The 25,940-nt window shown below is 34.8% G+C and overlaps 1 protein-coding gene across 1 annotated transcript in view; it reads left to right on the top strand.

Moving 5' to 3' along the window:
* Window positions 1–25,370, top strand: part of LOC138691444 (zinc finger protein 62 homolog) — a 55,895-nt gene extending 30,525 nt beyond the window's left edge. The window contains exons 8-12 of the mRNA XM_069813371.1: window positions 4,521–5,414; window positions 9,599–9,636; window positions 11,677–11,774; window positions 13,572–13,654; window positions 22,470–25,370. Of these exons, the coding sequence (XP_069669472.1) occupies window positions 4,521–5,414; window positions 9,599–9,636; window positions 11,677–11,774; window positions 13,572–13,654; window positions 22,470–23,211 (1,855 nt within the window). The 3' untranslated portion in view covers window positions 23,212–25,370. The remainder of the gene's footprint in view (window positions 1–4,520; window positions 5,415–9,598; window positions 9,637–11,676; window positions 11,775–13,571; window positions 13,655–22,469) is intronic.
* Window positions 25,371–25,940: the final 570 nt, after the last annotated feature.

Below are 25,940 nucleotides of genomic sequence, written 5' to 3'. Positions count from 1 at the left end.
ATTATTTGCAGATGACACAAGTATAGTAATTACAGCCAATAACTCCAACACATTCCAATCTTCAACAGAGGAAATTCTCTTCAAAATATGTGATTGGTTCTGTCAATAAATGAGTATTAAATCATAACAAAAGTTTAATTCAATTTAAATCCTGTCCAAATTCAACCTCTCAATTTTCAAGCGCAATAATAAACAACAGGTCCCTATTAGAAACAACAAGAACCAAAATTCTTGGCTTAAAAATCGATAATGTGTTAAATTGGAAAAATCATATTCCTCCAAACTAAATTTGGCATGTTTTGCTATTACATCTATACAAAAAATAGTAAATATCAATACCTTAAGAACAATATACTTTGTATACTTCGACTCGGTAATGAGTTTTGGAATAATATTCTGGGGAAATTCCACAGATAGTAACAGTATATTCCTATTACAAAAAAGATTAATTAGAATAATACTAGGTGCCAAATCTAGGGAATCGTGTAGGACTATTAAAAAAAACTACAAATAATGCCCATGGCTTGTCAGTATATCTTTTTCACTAATAAACTTCTTTGTATGTAATCGTGAAAACTTTGCAACTAATTCAACAGTTCATAGCATAAATACACGTCAAAAAATGACTTTCATACCCCATCGGCAAGTCTATCGTGCTATCAAAAAGATTGCGTTATATGGCAGTAAAAATTTTTAATAGCCCCCCTATGCATATAAAAATGAAATTCAAAACATTAGATTATTTAGGGCCAAATTAAAGACGTACCTAATTTCTCACGCCTTCTATTCTGTAAGTGAATTCATGACATTTAATAACGCTTCATGAGATTGATACTAAAACTTTGTGTTGTACTAATAGACTATATTGATAACCTCTTCTATATATATATTTCATCTAGACAGTGACTATAAATTAAAACTTAAAATATTGTGGTATATAATTTCAGTCTGCTCTTATGAAACTTTGATAACTTGTAGCCTGAATTTATATAACAATTAAATAGTGTTCGTTTGGTATTCTTATAACTGGTAATATGAAGAAAAATTTAAATATATATGCTTTCATTTTCTGTCGGAATAAATTACTATTGAAATAACTTTTGATTGTTCTGTAAATGGGTGCAAAATTCCAATTATTCATATCAATATAATTAGTGAGAAACTCAAATCAAATACCAGTTTCTACTGTATGATATACTAATTTTTTATATTTTATATTTTAGTGTGAATATGTGTGTATTAGGGTGGAGTGAAAATGTACGATTTTTCACTTTATTTAGAAACTTGTGTGCAAAATTTGTTGCATTTTATACGTAACAACCTGAACATTTTATGAATATCGTCTGTTACCTTGAGGTGCCACAATGACCTTAAAATATTACAAAAAATTACCTTTTATATTTTTTTATTTTGTTAAAAAATTTGGATGTTTAAGGTGCTTGTAATGATACTGTCGTTCCCTAAAAAAAAATTACATCTCAAATTGAATATTACAAGACTCTGTGTTGGTTTAGTGACAGACAACTTCAGGTTTGTGAACCATAAAGAGACGGTTGCATCAGGACCAGACTGGAATCTAGGACTGTCATGCCTTATTTCAAGAAAAAACTGAATATCATATTTAATATAATCAGAGTTAATAATTGTTCACGGTTTATTTGTTATTCACTTATGCTCACAAGCTACATTAAGAGCTGTAATGTACTTGATCTTTGACGGTGAGCATACTTTTTTTTCATGTTCATGAATTAGTTTTATCTTAAATATTCCACACGTGTGGAGTAACGATTAGCGCGTGGCCCGGGTTCGATTCCCGGTCGGAGCAAGTTACCTGGTTGAGGTTTTTTTCCGGGGTTTTCCCTCAACCTAATTTGTATGTATGTATTTATTCACACTGTAATGGGTATCTACCCGGTGGCAGTGGTAACTAATTACACTCAATAATGACAATAATAAACTTATTAATTCAAAATACAATTAATAACAATACTAATAATTAATACTAACAATAATTTATAATAATAATTATAATAATAATATTAATAATAATAATAATAATAATAACAGGAAACATCCTAAATTAAATGAAGCACGATCACTTGAAATAACATTTAAAGTAAATCTAATTTGTATCTAAAACTCAGGAGTAATATGAGCAAACCCTGGGTAACTTTCGGTGCTGGACCCCTGATTCATTTCACCGGCATTATCACCTTCATCTCATTCAGGCGCTAAATAACCTAAGATGTTGATAAAGCGTCGTAAAATAACCTACTAAAAAAATTTAATAAATACCTTTTCTTTTCAAAAACGAATTCATATTGTTTCAACTAAAACCAATTAACCAATAGAAATTTGGAGCCATATTTGTGATTTTAACATTTCTATAAACATTCAGATTTCTTTTGCACTTCTAGCATTTGAAAATTTCAGAGAAGATAATTTTTTTCTTACTGTTTACACTTCCATAGCATTATTAAAACCCAAGGTACATGAAATTTGAAATGATAATGAATGTAAAAATTTAAAATATTAATAATGGAGGATATACTTGTTGGAGCTCTTGTGGCACCTCAAGATGATACTCACCTTCTTCTTCTTTTCTATAGGCAAAGCCTGTTTGTTTACACACATTACGTCGATGATGATTACGTCTCATTCCATCTCTTGAGAGGTCTGCCCACTTCTCTTTCTCCTCTAGGGCGTAGGTTCTTTGCTGCCTTAATAAGTCTCGTGTCGTCAGTTCTATCCACATGGGAGCCCCATTCCCTTTGTCTCGTTTTGATAAATGTCTCAACATCTATCACATTACATTCCTTCCAACATGCTGTTGCCCAAAAATTGCTTATTCACATGTATGTGAATATTTTTGCCACACAAAAGACACCTCTGAAATTTCAGAGTGTGATTTAATATAATTATTTTGGTGTTGAGAGTTTATTACAAGAAAACTAAGTCAGTATTTGAAAAATGGAATATGGTAGGTAGCTGGACAGCATGTAAGAAAATATTTTTGTATGATATTTCTGCAAGTAGCCTATTTCAAAATTGATGCATGTGCTCGCATGTACACGCTATGTAAAGCTAAATATTAACCACAGTAGCCGTCATGATGATCTAGCGGCGAAAGCGCTGAATAAATCTTGTGGACCCAGGTTCGACCCCTGGTGTACCCCTCAATTTATAACTTGTGTTGGTTACCATAACCATAACAGATAATTCTGTAGGAAAAAAACTAATCTTTACATAGAAGTAAATGATAATTTTTGTTAAGTTACAAAAACTGATTACAAACACAACTATTACTACGTTTAAAAGCTGAACTAAAGGGAGGGGCTACTCATCAATTAGCACTGGTCAGCTTGATGAGTTAATGACTGAATTTGGTATAATTTTCCTCTATTCAATACCTAATTCCCTCTTTACCCTTTCCTATCCAGTCCTCTGACTGAACTCTTACTTTCTTCGACCCCGACGGCATTAGAGCATTTGAGGCCTAGGGGTTCATTTCCCTTTCCTTCCTCCTCTTTCTACTTTTCTGTTCCTAGTGCTGACCTGCTATGGCACTAAAATCGTCCTCCAGTGGCTTAAGGAGGGAAAGCTAGTGATCAACAAGATCTCCCAGCTAGGTCCAATGGACCCGTCGACCAACAGCAGGTGTGGCCCGCCAGACATTCTAGGGGTTGTGTGTGAATGAAGTAGCCACCAAAACGTTAAAATATGGTGTTCACTTAAATCGGCTACAACTTGCCATTTTCACTCCAATATATATCTTTGAAAAATATTGGAGTGCAAGAGGTCAAATGAATTTATTGTCAAACGCCTGGCATTAGAAAACAACAACAACATTCCTTCCTCTCATTCTGGTTCCTAACTGTCAAATCTTGTTTTGCTTACTATGGCTCCTGAAGTATTCATTTCTGCTGTTCTCATGAGCTGTTTCGTTTGGCTAGTATCTGCTCGTGTATACGAAAAAAATCAGAAAATCCCCAATGAATGGAAAACAAGTGTTACCATACCTATATACAAAAAAGGAAATAGGAACGATCCAGAGAACTACAGAGGAATTACTCTTCTTCTTTCTGTGTTAAAGTTACTAACGAAAATATTACACAGAAAACTTATTTCATACATATATATTAGTGATGAACAACAAGGATTCAGCCCGAACAGAAGCACAACAGATGCAATATTTATAATAAGGCAAATAGTAGAAAAGGCAATTGAATATACAACACCTGCTTTTCTATGCTTCATAGATTTCACAAAAGCCTTTGATAGAGCTAAATTAGAAGATATAGTAGAAATCTTGCAAGAGAAAGAAATTCCAAGAACAGTAATAAATTTGATAAAGGAAATAAATATACTCCATTAAGAAATAAATTTAGCAGCTAAATACTGTGATACTGCATCAACTTTTGCACACCCAAGCTTTTTCATATAAGTACAAAACAATTTTTCACTCCACCCTAATGTATATTGTGACTATCCTATAGACTGATGGTATGTTTTCGTCATAGGATTGCAGCTAGCAATGAGGAAACCGTATCATCAGAATTCCAGAGTATTGCTGATGAAGACAACGAGACTCTAGTTGAGACTCTCAGAGATCCAGTTTCGTCGGAAAGATTTGTAGAGAAGAAGCGATCAAAATGCGACTTATGTAACAAGAGTTTCTCGAAATCGACAAACCTCAAAAGGCATTTACGCCATCACACAGGCGAGAAGCCTTTCATATGCGATGTCTGTGGAAAGTGTTTTTCTGAGTCATATATCTTGAAAGTTCATGAACGAATCCATACCGGCGTAAAACCGTTCAAATGCGACATCTGTGAAAAGATTTTCACGGCTAAGGGAGGTTTAAAACGCCATAAACGCACCCATACCGGCGAAAAACCATATAAGTGCCGTTTTTGTGGACAGTGTTTGTCAAATTTAGGTGGGCTCAAATGCCACGAACGGCAGCATACAGGCGAGAAAAAATTCAAATGTGATCTATGTGAAATGGGTTTTTTGAATAACACAAGTTTGAAGATACATAAAATGAAACATACTGGCGAGAAACCATACAAGTGCGATGTCTGTGGAACGTGTTTTTCGCAGTGTTCCACACTTACGGGCCATCGACGTCAGCATACAGGCGAGAAACCTTTCAAATGTGATGATTGTGGAGCGTGTTTCTCGAGAAAGAGTAGTTTAAAAATTCATTTCTTTATACATTCTGGCGAAAAGCCATTCAAATGTAATATCTGTGGAAAATGTTTTTCGCAGACTTCTACATTCAAACGCCATGAGCGCCAGCACAGAGGCGAGAAGCCTTTCAAATGTGATAAATGTGGAAAGTGTTTCGCAAGTAGGAGAAGCTTAAATAATCATATAATTACACACGATTTCAAGGAGGGAACCATCATAATATGATGATCGTAAACTTTTTTTTTTTTTTTTTTTTTCATATTTCCTGAGTCTTGCGACATTTGTTGGTTTATTTTTGGAGTTCGGTATAATTCTACACTTCAACAACAAGAAAAAAAGTCAGTGACTTGAGGAGAAATGCTGAAATTAGTTCTGCAAGTTAGTTATGGCACAAATGAAGGCATACTATATTATACTTCGGTTGTCTGCAGGTCTTTGTTGTCAAAATCCATTTCGTCACATGGAACAATGGACTAGAAGTTGATTTGTTGATTTTTTAGGGACTTTAATGTTTAATCCTTATTAAATGTCTTACATGTTTCAAATGTAATGCTTTAATATACACAATGCCGACTAAAGCATGTCCCAGTGCACGGATGTTCGCTTTAATTTCATTATTGTCATTGTTTTCCTTATAAAGATACACAATCCTTTGAATCCTACTTTCTGTTTGTACATATCAGATTAGATCGGAAAGTAATGCACAACAATAATTATTTTATGGAATACTACCACAGTCTACTATATACAGTCGCGAAGCTTTAGGTGTTTTTTTTGCAAATCTCGTGATAGAGCACTCCAAACGGTTAGCAACTAGAAACAATAGACTGTCCATGGTCGACTTTGGACTGTGTCGTATTTCTATCGAGTGCTAGCTCGTTGCGTATTTCACATTGATGCTTGTTTATTTATTTACTAGGTTATTTTACGACGCTTTATCAACAGCTTAGGTTATTTAGCGTCTGAATGAGATGACGGTGATAATGCTGGTGAAATGAGTCCGGGGTCCAGCACCGAAAGTTACCCAGCATTCGCTCATATTGGGTTGAGGGAAAACCCCGGAAAAAACCTCAACCAGGTAACTTGCCCCGACCAGGAATCAAACCCGGGCCACCTGGTTTCGCGGCCAGACGTGCTAGCCGTTACTCCACAGGTGTGGACTTGATCTTGTGAAATGTTCGTTTTGGTTATAATGAAAATGTTAATGGCTAAAATATAATAATTGGAATAATAATATGGGACAAAGAGGAGACGTTTGTAGTGCTATAAATTGTAGCAACAGTAAGAGAAAGAGTCCAGAGTTACCCTTTTTCCGATTTCCGAAAGATTCAGAAAGGTTCCTGGATTTCCACAAGAATGCTGTGCAGAAACAAAACTGTTAATTTGAAGTTCTTTGTGGCTGTTAGAATCATTATATCCTTAAATTTCACAATGAAATGTTTCAGTCCAACCGAAATGACATTAGATACCGGTCAAAGTTCTGTCACTTAGGCTGCTATAAATTTTCAGAGAAATAAAGGTTAGGTCTACTTTTTTTTTTCAGAGGATATATTTTTAATTGTAGCTATTAATTTTGTTATTATTTTTATGTGTTATTTTACTAAAGACGTAGAAAAATTAAGTTTGTTTTAATGAACTTACTGATCACGTTTTATTTTCAATTCTGGTGGGATTATTATTGCTTAGGCCTAATTTTTTCTTCAAGGAATATGTTTTTAATTATAGCTGTTAATTTTGTTGTTATTTTTATTTGTTGCTTTAACTAGAGACGTAGAAAAAGTCTGTTGCAATAAAATGTATTGATCACGTTTTATTTCCAATTCTGGTGTTATTATTATTGCTTAACCTCATCCCATTTTGTTAACTACGTAAGCCTACACTACAAGTACCGGTACAGTAAGTTACTCCATTAATTCATATTTCCATTATTATTGTTGTAAAGAGAAATGCAAATTAATATTTATTGGTTTCAATTCATAGTTAATTATCGCTATAATCTTGAATGAGTGAAGCTATTATAGTAAATTTCAGTTCGTTTTGCACAAACAAAAATTATATTAACTTATTTCTTGCAGGTATCTTCGAGTTTGTGGTGGAATTTAATATACTTCATTAAAATAATAAATTAACTTTATGCATTTAATATTTCAATAATGGAAGGAAGGTGTTAATTTTTCCAAAAGAACACAACGAAAGTGTAACATATTTTGTCGGCTGCTAGGAGAGAGATCTGCGATGATGAGGCGATAGTAGCGATCCTAGTGGTGGGCAACTACCCCTGTTTGCATTTTTACTACATATTGAGCTTCGCGACTGTATATAGTAGACTGTGCTACTGTCACGACTAAGCACTCCGACTACCATATTTTCTGTTCTCTAATGGAACAGCTGCGAGGCCAACGCTACGTCAATGTCTTCATGAAACTGGAACAGACTTCTACCGCAAGGAAATTTTCGAACTTACAGAACGATGGGAAAAATGTTTGCAAAGAAATGGAGACTATGTTGAAAAGTGACAGAAAAGTCTGTAGATTAAATAAATTTTAGATGTATTAATTTAAAATATAAACTTTGAGTTTAATTTAAAATTTTAGATCATTGCCTGAATAATTTTAATCCATGTCATTACCTTGCTTTTATTCTAAATTGTTGATAAATAAGAGAAATGTGAAAGCGAATTAAATAGTATGAATATGTGACTAAGCGTCTTGTGGCGAGAGTTTAATATGTGACAAAGTGTTGTGTGGCGAGAATGTTTTATGTGAGGAAGTTTCACGTGACCACATTGCTGTGACTAAATGTCGGTACACGATAGTGTACGATAATCTCAAGATTTAGGAGGTTATGTAAAACCAGCTTTAAGATTAATGCTGAAAATCATTCAAATGCAATGTCTACAGTAATTTATTCTTGCAATATTTTTCAGTTAGGGACAGTAGGACAGAGATTTTCCAAAAAAAAAAAAAAATCGTCAAAATCAATTTTTCTCTGTACAGAAATGTTCAGCGGCAAAAAGGTAGTTGATAGTAATAAGTTTTCATCTCTATTTGTTTGTGAGGTCAAGGAGCGGCTTTTATATTCTAGACCTGGTCAATATGTCAGAATTGCATTCGTCTTACAAATTTGCATTTTTTCCGAAGCCAGGTTTCTTTTTTTTTCAATATAGCCTACTCGAAACGTACACAGTTTTCAACAAATTCAGTGAACATTTTCATACCTGTTAATGACATGACAATATTTTGTAAGCTCTGTTGTTGAGGTATCTTAACGAGTTTCTTAAAATGAGAGAAATAAAAAATCTTTATATACTATAGATAGGGGAAAGGAACTGGATATCCTACCCCATTATCTCCTGGCCTAGTTGCTTCGTGAGTTTTGCCTTGTTGGTATCACATGTGAGGCTCAGATCTGTCTTTGGACAGCTGACTAAGCTACAAACAATACACTATACAAGTAATACGAAAGAAATGTATGATTTTGAAAAATATATTGGCTAAACTAATCTGAATATCATGAATTTGGTCACCAGTGTACGTCAGACGGTGGAGGGCTCATGCATGGGTTCGATTCCGGCTTGGACCGTTTAACTAGTTGGTCATGAGTCAGGAAATTGAAATTTTACAGGAGAAAGAAAAAAGTGTTATCAAGGAAAATATTGCATGATATATTTTTCATTAAAAATTTTTTGTTTGGTATAAAATACATTTTTAAAATCAATGACTCATGACCTTTTTGCAATGAACATTCACACTTCACCAATTATTTATATAATTACTAGTTGAAATGTGGGACATGACAGTTAAGCGCCGAGCCTGGAATTACAGTGCTATGTTGCGAATATGGACTACCATGCTGCCAGCTGATGGAAGCTAGCAATTGACGTTAAGATGGCTGACGTTAAAACATTCATTGACAGAGAATCATACATGAAAAGTACCAATGCTAACTTTGTGTGCGCAATAAAAATATCGCCAAGAGAGCTAGAAGGCACTCGCCACGTGCAAACGTTATGTTTGAGAACTCAACCGTTGCTACCACGGTATGTGACATTCAGTTGTTATTTAGTAAGTCTATGATCCCAACGCTCCTGTCATGTCCAATATTTAAAAAAAAAAAAAGAAGTATAAGCTGAAACACCGCCCGCTGGAATAAAAAAATAAAGACGATAATATTTTGCCTGAAATCACGGCAGCCCTGATCACAAGACCCGACATATGCTAAGCATTCAGGTAAATCTATTTTATTGTTTGAGTGTTGCCTCACAGAGTTGGTTATTGTGAATATTTTGTACTGAAGTTTGAAAAGTAATGTAATTAACGGATAAAATATTAAAGAAAGTTTCTGCATTCCTTTTTTTTTTATATAAGTTACAAGATCTCTTCTGTACACGTGGACATTGATTCAGACCAATAAGAATGGCAGCGGAAACATTTACAATGAATGGTAATTCAGAATTATTAATAATGAATTAACCAATATCTGCATGAACATATTTATCATATTAATTTTATTTGTTGCACGGTACCGTAGTTGAAAATCGTGTTTATTTTAGTTACACTGCAAAGTATTTATAAAAAAATGAACATCTCACCTTCAATATTTCCGCGTACTATAGGCCTATCATTATGTAGACCTACTTATATCTAAAATAGCTGAAGTGAAATCGAATGCTCCAGAAAGAAATGGTGCTAGTAAACGGTCGGTTTTTTTACTTTCCAGGGAATGAAATGCATAATGTTTATATTCCGTGTTTGATTAACTGGAATAAGTATTGCAGGTAAATTCATTTAAAGATTTCTTATTTTCATATGTTATGTAGGCTATTTTACTAAATTTACGCTATTAAAACGATATACATATCATAATGTACATATCTTAGTAGTCCCTTCTGTTTGTCCCCTAAAGTTTGAACAAATTATGTAACGATTATTTCAGGTTTAATACCTAACAGACATCTCAATTTTCGAGTAACATATCCTATTTGATTTATCCAGGAATAATGAATCTGTTTGTTATTGCTGTCTGGAACAACAAGGCTACTGCAGTGCACATAAAGAGGAATTAATCAAAACGAAATAACACAAGAAGACCCGTTACACACTTGAAGAGATCTCGCTAGCGAAAAATGTGTTACGAGAAAGTTCAAAGATTGATAACATGGCTTGAAATGGACGTCCACACACAGGAAGAGATTCTCGTTGGAGGCGAAAACCTCGAGCGACTTTCTCGCTGGAATCGGTAGCTCAGTGAATTTTCTTGACACATTTATCAAAACTGTTTGACATTTATACTCTTTTTTTTTAGGTGGCTATTTAACGACGTTGTCTCAACAACGAGGTTATTTAGCGTCGATGAGATTGGGGATAGCGAGATGGTATTTGGCGAAAGGAGGCCAAAGATTCGCCATAGATTACCTTACGGTTGGGGAAAACCTCGGAAAAAACCCAACCAGGTTATCAGCTCAAGCGGGGATCGAACCCGCGCCCGAGCGCAAATTCAGACTGGCAAGCAAGCGCCTTAACCGACTCAGCCACGCCGGTGGCTTTTTTTATACTCTTTATGACGATTGAATGTAGAAAAAGAGATGAAGTAATATCACAGGTGGCGATGTTTTGTTTTTATTGACAATGAGGAAAGATGGCTGATAATTGCAGTCAGAAACTTATCGAACTTGTACGTCACCCATAGGCCTATTTATATGATACACGGGATGAAAACTATAAAAACACGGAACTTAAAGAAGAAATCTGGAGACAAATGTTAGAATATCTGAAAATAAATATAGCTATATTTTATTTTGATTAGATTTAATAGTATTAATTATAACACTGAAATAATGTATCTATATATCTTAACAGTTTACATAATTTAAATCAGAACATAGCAAAGAATCCTCTATCATACCATGAATGGCAAAAACTGAGGTCTATATAACCTAAAATAACGCCTAACCGTATCATCAAATTGAAATCAGTGTCCGAAACGGGCCCTTGGTGAGATAAAATGTGTTTTCCAGATATTTCTGGCTTCAATTTGAGGCCTACTTTTTCTTTTCATTAACAAAATATGTTCATGTAACTCCATTTCCTCATCATCTGAATACTCAGATTCAACATTGCGTTCGTACGTAATTTGTAAAGTAGGACAATATACTTACAGGTTATATATTTAAGTACGACAATATACGTAAATACATAACCTATAATATTTCCCCCAACGAGTGATTACTATAATCAGAAAAATGCTTTCTGCATGAAGGCAGTGCATAGATGATCACAGCGAGGTGTGATCTGTGATAGCGAGAACTCGCCAAGTGTGTGGAAGAAGGCTCTTCGCCTCTTTCTCGCAACACATATCTCGTGTGTAACGGGCGTAAAGTTAGGCCTATGAATAGTGATCCACGCTTTTACTCGTCTAATAAATGGTTTGTAACAAGAAATTCTCATTTTGCAAAGAGCCTATATGTACTTTCATCTCTTTCAGTTGTTATGGAAACGATCAAGACGGAACCTGAAGTAGATCCTTTAGCAATACAAACAAATGATAATGTATATGCAGAAGAGAGTAAACCTTTATTGCAGGTAAAGTTAAAATCATTACTTTATTAACTACATTTAGGCTATAGATATGTTCCACGTTACAGAGATGTATATGTTACTCATACTAACTTAACTTAATAGTTTAAAACAAACGAAGACTTGCGCTCTTTTTCTTATTTCTACTACAGGCAAAGTAATTTGGATCAGTGGAGGGAGGAGATGGTGCTAGCATTGAGATCTTTCTTCACCTTAAAAGCGTGTCGCATATCAGACGACTTTAATAAACATAACAATGAGACAAGATTCGCCTGTGTTCACCCTATTCGTTGTGGTCGTTACAAACTGCCAATAGTTTCGCACCTACGTTCGTTCCTTATTTTTGTGAAAATTATGACATTCCGATTTGGGAAATAATTGGTATATTAATTGGAGCACGTGGTAGTATTACAAAATTTTATATTTATTTATTTTATTTATTTAGTTTTCATAGTTTACCCAGCAACAATAAGAGTAAACTACTTACAAATAACAAAAAGGTAGCAATTAAAAAAAAAACTTAGACAAATTAAACTAAACTAAATTGCATATCGATTGGGCTTTTTGTACTATGGCAGATATAAATGTACTTCTATAACTAAAGATATCACAATTGTTAAAATACTTAATATAATAGTAACAACTTCTATATATGGTATTGTTTGTACTGTAATTTGTCTGGGGACACCTTAAAAAATGTTTTATTAATTCTGTTACTATAATTAGGAACTTCAAATTCGACTAGAGTAAGTAACTCATTACAGTTACATTCATTTACAATTGAATGAAGAAAAATGACGTGGTAAATAACCTACGTAATTTTGAAGTATTATAATTGTACACTTTCATAAGCATAGTATATGGAACATAATTTTCAAGTAGTGGATATTTGCCATTTTGTCTATAATAATGTAACTTAAGATTTTTTTTTTTTTTTTGTATATTGTATTGCTACATTCTTGCGTTTAGGTTTAAATATTTCATGTTTGGAAGAAATACAGTAGCACTAAATGTTTTAAAGATTCGTGACATGTAGTAAATTATCATTTGTACAATCATATAAATTAACAATAAAAAATTACCTCGTTAGAGATAGCTGCTTTTTTAATTTGTAGTCATCTTGATTATATACAGGATGTTTCTAAATTACACCGACAAACTTTGGGATCAGATAGATAACCTTCTTTCCAACAGTTAATGCTAAGGAACCCGTGGGCTGCGACACTTTCTTTCAGAGCAAGAGGGGTTTAGTTTTTTTTTTTTAGTAGGTAATTTTACGACGCTCTATTAACATCTAGGTTATTTAGCGTCTGAATGAGATGAAGGTGATAATGCCTGTGGAATGAATCCAGAGTCCAGCACTGGAAGCTACCCAGCATTCGCTCATAATGGGTTGAGGGAAAACCCCGGAATAAACCTCAACCAAGTAACTTGCCCCAACAGGGAATCGAACCCGGGCCACCTGGTTTCGCGGCCAGACGCAATAACCGTTACTCCACAGGTGTGGACGAGAGGTTTATGTCATTTCATGGTTCGATCGTACAGGGAGTGATCGAAGTATAATTAATTATGTGAAAAATTAATAAATCATTAATGTTACAAGCACAATTTATTGACCCAAACATACAGAAAAACGCAAAGAAAATAAAGCAAATGAAAAGGAAAAACACTCGTTTCAGTGTTGAATTAGCAGCATGGACCCATTCCTTTACTGTTTCATCACTACATTATTGAAGTCAATGGATGCACTTTTTGATCATGTAAATTACGTATTGTATCTGTTTTATTTTCTTCATTTTTTAGGGGGAGTGCTATGGCTTGCACACAGTGAAGCAGGAAATCAAACTGGAAGTGGAGGCAGAGGACAACGAGATCTTCACGGATAGGTGAGTGTGGTGTGACTCTAACTCCATCCTTTCTTTTGCTACTTATACCATGACCAAAACTACTTCCGACTTGACAGTTTACAGAGAGTTGTCATGTTGCCAATCTTTCGTGTAAGCGAGCATGCTTCCAGTAGAGTGCAGTAATGAATGGCTGACGTGAACCAATTTGTTGAGTGTACATTATTATTTTTATTACTTTATTATAATTAATAGTAGTAGTAGTAGTAGTGGTAGTAGTAGTAGTAGTACCAGTATTCTTCACTGTAATACCGTTAGAAAAGCGTCGAAAGACTGTAAACTGTAAAAACAGGTTTAAATTTAATACGAGGCCTCTGCTTTTATGAGTGTCGGCATTATTCAATGTAATATTGTTAGAAGAACGTTGAAAAAATTGTAAACTATAAAAATATTTATGATTAAAGATCTGCACGGGTTTTTTCTTTTCCAATATCGATAACAGTGCTCTTATTAATTGTAACACAAGCAGCAGTTCTCATTATGACTTGCGCGAAAGATAAAAGAGGCCCGCCATTATATTTTTCCCGTCTCAAAATACTCTCTTACATAACACACCATATCTCGCATGACTCTTTAACGGGGCACCTTCTCCAATACTCTTTGTTCTCCGCCTGTCTTTCCTTCCTTCCGACATTGCACAAGTCATCTGTTTAGAAACTCTCGCAGAAACTAGAAAACGCACACTAGCCACACACTCCACCAATGACAACGAAGATAATACGTGTAATATAATTTAAACACAATAATTATCGACACACTAAAGCAATAATACAACTAAATAATATTTTTAATTCACACAAAGCACGTGCTAACCATCCAATTCAAAGTCATTCCAGGCGACAGTATTCACCACTAGGCCGTGGTATTCACGTGCAATTTGTAAACATAGACACGGCAACACTGTCTCGTTACCATGGTTACGCGTCTCTCGTGATTGGTTCATTTGAATAGTTGTCATGGTAACATGCTGAAGGCGCCATTTGTCAGGTCGGAAGTTGTTTTGGTCAGACCATAATGACGTTGATTCTACACGATATTAATTTGCCATGTGTTACTATATTCTCTGTCATATGCGTGTAAGCGATCGTTGTTCACATGAGTGATTCAATATATTTCGGTAGTGAAACGACATCTGTCTTAAAATTATCACTATAATGTGTTTGGAGTTTAGAAAATAGCATTGGGTATGGATGCGTCTTCTTAGCATACATCCCTTCCGTGTAATATAACATAAATAATTATTAAAATGCATACTTATGAATTTAAGGAACCCAGAGGTTCAGTGCCGCCCTCACATAAGCCCGTCGTCGGTTCCTACCCTGGGCCAGATTAATCCAGTCTCTACAAACGTACCCCACCTCCCTTAAATCCATTCTAATATTATCCTCCCATCTACGTCTCGGACTCCCCAAAAGCCTTTTTCCCCTCCGTCCTCCCAACTAACACTCTATATGCATTTCTGGATTCACCTATACCTACTACATGCCCTGTCCATCTCAAACGTCTGGATTTAATGTACCTAATTATGTCAGATGAAGAATACAATGCGTGCAGTTCTGTGTTGTGTAACTTTCTCCATTCTCCTGTAACTTCATCCCTCTTAGCTCAAATATTTTCCTAAGCACCTTATTCTCAAACACTTAACTTCTGTTCCTCTCTCAAAGTGAGAGTCCAAGTTTCGCAACCATACAGAACAACCGGTAATATAACTGTTTTATAAATTCTAACTTTCAGCTTCTTTCGACAGCAGAATGGATAACAGAAGCTTCTCAACCGAATAATAACACGCATTTCCCATATTTATTCTGCGTTTAATTTCCTCCCGAGTGTCATTTATATTTGTTACTGTTGCTCCAAGATATTTGAATTTTTCCTCCTCTTCAAAGGATAAATTTCCAATTTTTATATTTCCATTTCGTAGAATATTCTGGTCACGAGACATAATCATATACTTTGTCTTTTTGGGATTTACTTCCAAACCTATCTCTTTAGTTGCTTCAAATAAAATTCTCGTGTTTCCCCTAATCGTTTTTGGATTTTCTCCTAACATATTCACGTCATCAGCATAGACAAGCAGCTGATGTAACCCATTCAATTCCAAACCCTCTTAGTTAGCCTTGAGTGTCTTAATGGCATATTACAGAGCGAAGTTAAAAAGGAAAGGTGATAGTGATCTCCTTGTTTAGCCCGCAGTGAATTGGATATGCATCCGACAGAAACAAATACAACAGTATTAGAAACACTTAACAAACGATTAAAATTAATTTAAGTAGACATGTTTCATGACTTGTTGTCCTGTCTTTCGTAGCTTTCTTAAATAAAAAAAAATAAAAAAAAAAACAATTGTAATATAAATGTCTTGTCACATTAAGCTAAATGATAAAGGCCCTGTTGAAAAGAATCTTTTCATAGAATTACTTATTAGGGAATCAGAAGCAAAGGGGTACAAGTGACTTTTCTAAGAAAATGATTTAAGGGCATCGAGGGCAAGCTAAAGCATCTAAAATTTGAGTGGAAATGGGATGTATCTTTTAACCACATCACATACTAAAATTGAAATAAAAAATTTCACGGAATTTACGAAAGCTTAAGTACTTTCAACCGCATTTGCTCCAAAATAACTTAAGTGCAGTTATAACCCTTTGCTTGTGACCCCTCATATCAGTTCATAATTCGCCTAAATAGTTCAAACATACGTATGCAGTTCCAAACTTTTGTGCTTCAGTCAGTCGGCATTATAAACGTCAGCAAGAACAATGGCTCATCGGGCGCAGTGTGAATTGTGCTTGTTTACTTTTCTATTGACGTGGGATGTTGCCTCGTCACTAAAAATGGAAGGTCATCCGCCATTAGTGTCAATAAATTTTCACAGGAAACACGTGCTTTTGCAAGGTCATCAGGTTTGAACTTATGCACTAATTGCAGTTTGTAGGGGTGAAATAGCAGACGAGAACGTAGGACCTTGGAAACGGTAGATTTGGAAATGTTTAACTGCAGACTAGCTCTACGCACAGATTTTCGAGGACTATGTAAAAATGCCTCCCACACCTGTCCTATAGCTTCCGCACTGACATGCCTTAATGACAAGCCAAATAGCGGAAATGGCGTTTTTTTCTTTCTTATTGTGCTGCCATCTGTTGTTTCGGTCAACAATGATCAATTACGCATTTCCTGAAATTCTTTGAGCTGTTCTTTCTAATGACACCGGTATGAATTTCGTGAAACACATAGTGACAGAATTATAGCTATTTATAACTCTAGAATGTTCCTGCAGACACACTGTATTTCTTTGTCTGTAAGAAGGCGAAACCCCAGTTACAATATACAGGGCAAAGAGTTCTTTGTGACATAAAATGGTACACAAAGTTCATTGTTCTGGAGAACAAGTGATTCCAGTATAATGTGTAAACTTAAAGACGAGAGATTGAGTAAAATAATTAGAATTTACATTTCATGTGATATCTTCAGGGAGGTAAGCTTCATATAAAAAGTTTCTGTTAGCACCATTACGTAGTTTTATTGATGTATGCATGTGTTTCTGTATGCGAGAAAAAAAGAGGGAGATTGTTTTAAGTTATTCCCTATTATAATTTGCAGTAGATCTACAGTTCAAGCCCTGTACAACTCGGTCCGAAACATCGCGGATATGGATGTAACTCTGCAAGAAATATGTCTCTCGAAAATACCTTTATTAAATGATCATATTCCGATATATTATACCACGGTCAAGCTATAACTTCATTCATTCATTCATTCATTCATTCATTCAATCCATTCACTCATTCATTCATTCAATCCATCCATCCATTCATTCATTCATTCAATTCATTCATTCAATCCATTCATTCATTCAATCCATTCATTCATTCCATTCATTCAATCCATTCATTCATTCATTCATTCAATCCATTCATTTATTCATTCAATCAATCCATTCATTCATTCATTCATTCAATCCATTCATCCATTCATTCAATCCATTCATTCATTCATTTAATCCATTCATTCATTCAATCCATTCATTAATTCATTCATTCCATTCATTCATTAATTCATTCATTCAATCCATTCATTCATTCATTCATTCAATCCATTCATTCATTCAATCCATTCATTCATTCAATCCATTCATTCATTCAATCCATTCATTCATTCATTCAATCCATTCATTCATTCAGTCCATTCATTCATTCATTCATTCGTTGATTCAATCCATTCATTCGTTCATTCAATCCATTCATTCGTTCATTCAATCCATTCATTCATTCATTCATTCCATTCATTCATTCAACTCATTCATTCATTCATTGATTCAATCCATTCATTCATTCATTGATTCAATCCATTCATTCATTCATTCATTCATTCATTCAATCCATTCATTCATTCATTCAATCCATTCATTCATTCATTGATTCAATCCATTCATTCATTCATTCAATCCATTCATTCATTCATTCATTCATTCATTCATTCATTCATTCAATTCATTCATTCAATCTATTCATTCATTCAATCCATTCATTCATTCATTCAATCCATTCATTCATTCAATCCATTCATTCATTCATTGATTCAATCCATTCATTCATTCATTCAATCCATTCATTCATTCATTCAATCCATTCATTCATTCATTCAATCCATTCATTCATTCATTCAATCCATTCATTCATTCATTCAATCCATTCATTCATTCATTCATTCATTCAATCCATTCATTCATTCATTCAATCCATTCATTCATTCATTCAATCCATTCATTCATTCATTCAATCCATTCATTCAATTCATTCATTCATTCAATCCATTCATTCATTCATTCATTCAATCCATTCATTCATTCAATCCATTCATTCATTCATTGATTCAATCCATTCATTCATTCATTCATTCAATCCATTCATTCAATCCATTCATTCATTCATTCATTCATTCCATTCATTCATTGATTCAATCCATTCATTCATTCATTGATTCAATCCATTCATTCATTCATTCAATCCATTCATTCAATCATTCATTCATTCAATCCATTCATTCATTCAATCCATTCATTCATTCATTCATTTTATTCCATAGATGTTACATGAGCAATGAAGCTTTAAGATGTGGAAGAAATCAAAATTTTACAATATTACAATTACAATTTTTACAAATTTTTACAATATTTTACCATTTTTACAGTTTTACAATTTAGTAATTTTCTACAATGATGAGATGAGGTCCGAGGATTCGCCAAAAGATTACCCGACATTTGCCTTTTAGTTGGGGAAAACCTCGGAAAAACCCAACCCAACGGGGAGAGAAGGTAAATAATGTCCCCATATCCTTGTTATATCGGGATTGTATGGTTTTCCTTTGCCCCCCCCCCCCAAGGAAGCGGTTCTCTCTCTGCCTATGGACGTACATTGGCCAGACTACTAACTTCAGTCAGTTGTTCACAGTGTAACATACATACCGTATGTTAAGATTTAAAAAAATGTCATTTTCAAAATATACTGTAGTGTAAAAATTAGGTGAAAGTGCAATATCCACCGGCCACTGAACAAATACTGCACACTTTTAACAATGTGGAGCTATAAATCAATTTTCAACACTTTTATCACAACCACAACATATTTCAATTTTGTTGCACTGTATATATGGAATTATCACCGAATTAACACATTGATTCATTCACAAAATCCACGCTTAACGACGAACTAAATGTAATTATGAATAATAGAGACAAAAGACGTTCCACTTCTTCCACTAGATGGTTCTCGACACGTACAAGGCAGGCAACATTTGCAAACGAAATGAGAATAAACTTGAGGAATGTTACTACAGTGGTGTAGTATGTATGTATGTATGTATGTATGTATGTATGTATGTATGTATGTATGTATGTATGTATGTATGTATGTATGTATGTATGTATTTATTAACACTACACTTGGGTATACACCCGGTGGCAGTGATATATAATATACAATAATTACAATTACATGAAATAAAATAAATAAACGTAAATGAAATAAAATAAAATAAAATAAACGTAAATCTTTAAATAGTAAATGCAATAAACCTAGGACTATAAATAAAAACTATTCTATAATAACGCCTTCGATGAGCAAAGGTAAATCTAACTTATAAGTACTTCTATTTCACCCAACTATTACCAATTTAAATAATTACATATCACCTTAATTAATTACATACAAACCTAATTACATATCACCTTAATTTATTTACATATCAACTTAATTATTACATATCAACTTAATTATATATCAATTCAATTAATTACATGACACAACTTAAATAATTACACTGCACCTCCAATTACATTTTCAGTCTAATCTTCTCAACCTTTCCTTAAATGTATTGATTTTAAGAGGACCACCCTGAAAGATTGCCGCAGGTAAGCTGTTCCAGTCTACTATTGTGCGGTTAACAAAAGAAAATTTTGCCACGTCCGTTCTTTGTTTTCTACATTTAAACTTCCTAATATGATCAGCCCTTCCTAAGTATGATGGTGTTGCTAATTTAGCATTGATATCAGTCCATGTTTTGTGTCCCATTTGTGCTTTAAACAATGCGGTGAGTCTGGTTTTTCGTTGCCTTGATTTGAGAAGTTCCCACCCTAAGTTTTTTACTATCCTCACCATGTCCCTTCCCTATTTTGACATATTTTGCTGCCCTGTGTTGGACCTTTTCTATTTAATCGATTTGGTTTTGTCTGTACGGATCCCAACCTGCTGCTCCATATTCCATAATTGGGCGACAAGGGTTTTGTACGCTAATTCTTTTGACTTTCGGTTAGCTTTCTTCAGAATATGCATAGAGAAATGTAGTGCTCTCCAGGCTTTCCTTGTGGTATTAGTGACTTGTTCCTCCCAACCCAGTTTGGTACTTAAATATATACCTAGGTATTTACAAGTGTTCACTTGTGGCACCGATGTACCATTCATTATGGGACAGATTAGATTAGGTTTGATTGGGTGTGTATTATGTGATACGTTAGGTTAGGTTTAATGTGTAGTATTATGTGAAAGGTTAGGCTGGGTTTAATTAGGTGTGTATTATTACTATGTAGGCGACATTGAAACCCACTATCACATTAAGGAAATATGGCCGTATTCTTTGTTCACGCACGACGATTTTTTTATATAAGTAAGGTACATACACAGGAGAGATTAGATTTGATTGGGTGTGTATTATGTGACAGCGTAGGTTGGGTTACGTTTGATTTGGTGTGTAGTATTATGTGAAGGGTTATGTTGGGTTTGATTAGGTGTGTATTATTATTACTATTGTTGTGTGTTAGTTGGGAGACCGGAGGGAAAAAGACCTTTAGGGAGGCCGAGACGTAGATGGGAGGATAATATTAAAATGGATTTGAAGGGGGGTGGGGTATGATGATAGAGACTGGATTAATCTTGCACAGGGCAGGGACCGATGGCGGGCTTATGTGAGGGTGGCATTGAACCTTCGGGTTCCTTAAAAGCCATTTGTAAGTAATTAAGTAAGTAAGTATTACTATTGTTGTGTAGTATTATGTGAAGGGTTATGTTGGGTTTGATTAGGTGTGTATTATTATTACTATTATTACTATTGTTGTGTAGTATTATTTTAAGGGTTATGTTGGGTTTGATTAGGTGTGTATTATTATTATTATTATTATTATTATTATTATTATTATTATTATTATTATGTTGGCGACACTGAAACCTACAGTCATTTAAGGAAATATGGCCCGTAATCTTGTTTACGCACGACAATTTTCGTATATCAGTAAGGTATGTATTTAGGGCGGGTATGTGGGCACACCAGCGAATAGGGATTATAAAGAATGGACACTTCGCGTCGATACCTTTGATGTAGCCGGACTGATTTCAATGACCTTCAAGCCAGCTAGAGCGTCAGATTCTGCTTTCTCCCTAGAGTTGGCGCTGACATCACACCAGCTAGCAGTCGACACAGCGGAAATATAACACATACAATTAATACATCTAGGTACATTATGTACTCAAATGAAATAAATTGGATCCATAAAATAATAAATCCTTCATTAACTGTAATGTCTAGACTCTAGAGTTCCTTTATAATGAGAGTTGAGACGTTGACCCCAACAACAATTAAAATATGTAATGATTTGATAGCTCTGAAAATGGAAAAACAAAACTCTTACGAGAAGTAAAACCATATACCTATATTATATTATATACAAATATTAAACGAATTTGATACTTAATTTACAATGTATTATATTATTTCATAATATAATTTATGATATCTGAAATATAAAATATTATTATTACAACTAGTTTGTCACTGACAAATAAGGAAAAGCTGTTAACTTGAATTTATTTGAAGCAAAGCGTTACTGGATTATGCAATAAGGTAGGCGATGTTTGGATCCTGTGCCTTAATTCTATTCTCAATTATCTTAGCGTGTGCTCGATTACACTACCTCTAGCGCTTGAAAGTGGAACTAGCCGCTGGCGCACAGAGAAACAAAACACAGGAAAATTCGCTCAGTGTCCATTTTTTATAATCCCTATTCGCTGGACACACTGCTGTCCCAGTTATCACATCAATTTTTAATAATGAATACTAGCTCTCCTCGTTTTTCAAACTTTCTCTCGGTTTTGAAAAAACATTTCCGAACCTTGTATCGTAATATACTAAGGAGATCCTGAAATCAAGTATAAGCTCCTACGTAATCAAATATTTCATGATGTATTGTAATGTGAGTGTAAATCTTTGTTGTGGACATCATAATATAGACTGATGGCATATTTTGTCATAGGATTGCAACTAACAATGACGGGAATGTATCCTCTGAATTCGACGGTATAGCTTATGAAGAGAAAGAGACTATATATGGAAATCCAAAGAATTCAGTTTCGTCCGAGAAATCTGTGCCGACTGATGAAGATGAGAAGGAAGTAAAATGCGACTTCTGTAAAAAATGTTTCTCGCAGTCAACAAATCTCAAAAGGCATTTGCGGATTCACTCAGGCGAGAAGCCTTTCAAATGCGGTGTCTGTGGAAAGTGTTTCACTCAGTCTTTTACAATGAAAGTTCATGAACGCATCCATACCGGCGAGAAACCTTTCAAATGCGATGTCTGTGAACGGTATTTCTCGAATAGGGATCATTTAAAACATCATAAACGCACTCATACCGGCGAGAAACCCTACAAATGCAACGTCTGTGAAATCTGTTTCACGTTCTCCTCTTCTCTTAGAGACCATCAACGTCTGCACACAGGCGACAAACCTTTCAAATGTGATGTCTGTGAAAAGTGTTTTTCTAGGAAGAACAACTTAAAAATCCATTACGTCCTACATACCGGCGAAAAACCATTCAAATGCAGTGTCTGTGATCAGAGTTTTTCGCAGCCTTCTAATCTTAAACGTCATGAGCGATTGCATACAGCTGAAAAATGCTTCAAATGTGACGTGTGTGAAAGGTTTTTCTCGAATAAAAGTAGCTTGGAGAAACATGTAATCAAACATACTGGCAAGATCGAAGTCCTACGAACATGATGTACGCCGAAAACTTTTCTCATCTGAAACACGCTTAATGATGTCACCTCAGGCGGTATTTGCATTGGTAGATCAAACTAAGGTGAAGATTTTATAGTGCATATACAGGGTATTTCACGAGGAAAGTTAAAAAATGTGGGATGTGAATTCTGAAGTCCCTCTTGAGTCAAAAAGTTCATGCGAATATGGGTCCATTTTCGAACGGTTACGGAGATATGGCTCTTTGATTTCACAAAAACTTCTGGGATTCGATTTTACTAACTCGCATTTCGAGACAACGGGCAATTTTAAAGTTTATATTCACGTAAGCATACATACCTAATATTCTAGATGTCGGGGGTCGATGTTTTCGCACATTTTCGAAGATACCTCCTTCTGCTTCAATGCACTGTTGCGCTCGGGCGTGAATTGCTCTCATCGCTGCTGAGAGTTGCTCGTGGCTGTTCTTTATGCGGCGTGCAGCATCCAAAATACGGTTGATTAGCGCCTCTCTCGTTTCCCCCTTCCTTTGCTATACCAAGTCTTTCATCCAACCCCATAGACAGTAAATACTCTTCGATATGGTACCCTTCTGTTCGGAAAGCGTCGTTCATATTCAGCGACGGCACGCAAGAAACTTCCTAAGCACAAACCATAAACATACACAATATCGGCATATTCTGCAGTCGAAAATTTATAACGCATCTTGAAAAACACATGTTAACACTTCCGATAACTGTACCTGTATAACTACTGTACTGTAGCTCAATGAACTGCTGTGAAATGATAAGTGATAGTGTATTTGTGTGATATGCGGGTTCTGTGTCATTACATCAGACAAGGGCAGGCGATGGGACACTTGTAATGCCCTCACCCGGTTTGTGAAGTGATTGAACTTACCTTATCCACATTGCTCACAATGCAGATTTCAATGTTACGTCATTCATTGCGATCCGTGACCTTGTCTCACATCTCACGTCAGCAGCATATGTTAACGTCTGATTCACATTGGGGCGTGACGTTTTACCAAAAATGCACCTAGCTCTGCAACCGTTCGAAAACGGACCTATGTTCATATGAACTTTTCACTCAAAATGGCCTAAGATATCGTATACTAAATTTTTTACCTTTCATCGTGACTCACCCTGTATATGTCGATATTTAAGGGGTTAATGCATATTTCAGGTTTCAGTGCATATAAAATCATATCTCGTTTTTTTAGCAATCTAGTGCTTTAGCCCAAGGTTAAGAACAGTGAAAATCGTGAAAATGGAATACAGGAGAAACACAGACACTGAATATTTTATTTATGGCAATTTTGCAACGTGCAGACAGTGCATTACTGCTGGCGAATCATTGCGACAATTCCACGGCAATCAACAAAAGCACTCCATAATTAAATGTATTGTTACTCTGTGCAAATATATAATATTAGGGAGCTATGGTGGACGACAATTGAGATTAAAAGAACGGCTAATACTGGTCAACAAAATTAATCATATTTTTTGTTAAAAGGTAATGAATAGGTGATTCTTAAGCATTTATCATGATGATTTCAGATCTGTTTTCAACTTCTTCTATCACGCAGTGTTTTTTAGTAATTATATAATAGTACATTATGCAACGAGCCTATAATGATAGTAATTGAGACGCAAAGTATGTTTGTTTATGAAACGAGCGTCTTAATTACCATTATAGGCAAGTTTCATACGACTTTTTATGCTCGACCATATTTCTAAGTTTAAATTATTCAGAAGTATACATTTTATTTGTATCTGACAGAAGATCGGAAGTGACCTTGTTCATAGCTCTTGAATTGTGAGATGTGCGCAAACCGCGAAAGTATTGATTTTTTCCGAGGAACAATAATGTCATTGACCTTGATGTAATGCAGAGAATGTATAACCTGGAAATTGATTTAGAATTGAGAAACGAGATGACAAATCGAATTTATTTGAATATTATTTACAATTAACGCTAATTATTATAGTAACAGAACATAACCTTCTGCGACAGTATTGGATTTCCAGCGTCCGTGACGTTTCCCTCGTCTTTCGATTGCATATCCGAGAATAATCGAAAACCTGAACTTTAATGAATAGGTGTACTTTAATGACATGCATGTATTTCAGACTTTTCTAGTATTGATACCTTGTAACATTTTACCTAAAGTCATATTTATTTACCTAAAATGTGTATGAAATATATTTTAGGGTATACTTAGTTTCAGAAACAACTCTTTTCATTGTCCAGCAGTAGTCTGACAGAATATTTGGGCTTCATTTTTCCTGGAACCTCCTTTCCGTTTCACAAAAATCCTAATGAAAACGCTCCTCATATTCGTTGCTCACTACCCAGAGGTTTTGAGGAAAGAAAAATAGATGAGAATGCAAGAAGTTATTTCGAGAGATACTTGGCACCCCATCACGTTATAGCAGGGGCGTATACTGGTTAAAGGGTTTGGGCTACCGCTGACCCTATTATTACACAAAATATATCTAACAATTACTTTAATTATAATTACTATGGTAAAACTAATAATACAAAATTATTACATTATGTTATATTATAAACTTTTTCTTTTGTAATTTCCTTGGGCTACCTCCGGTAGCCCGCAAAATACGCCCCTGCGTTATAATTGTGAATCAGCTAGCTGAAAAGTTCTCTGTAATCTTCTGATCTCTGGTTCCTAGAAAGTAATCAATCAATCTTCTTAATGTATCCACCTGTTTGCTGACAACATAAAGTCC

The sequence above is a fragment of the Periplaneta americana genome, chromosome 16 (genome assembly GCF_040183065.1).
Source record: "Periplaneta americana isolate PAMFEO1 chromosome 16, P.americana_PAMFEO1_priV1, whole genome shotgun sequence".
Classification (NCBI taxonomy): Eukaryota; Metazoa; Arthropoda; class Insecta; order Blattodea; family Blattidae; genus Periplaneta; species Periplaneta americana.
Note: the sequence above shows the minus strand (reverse complement) of the source record. Positions and strands in the feature narration are given on the sequence as shown.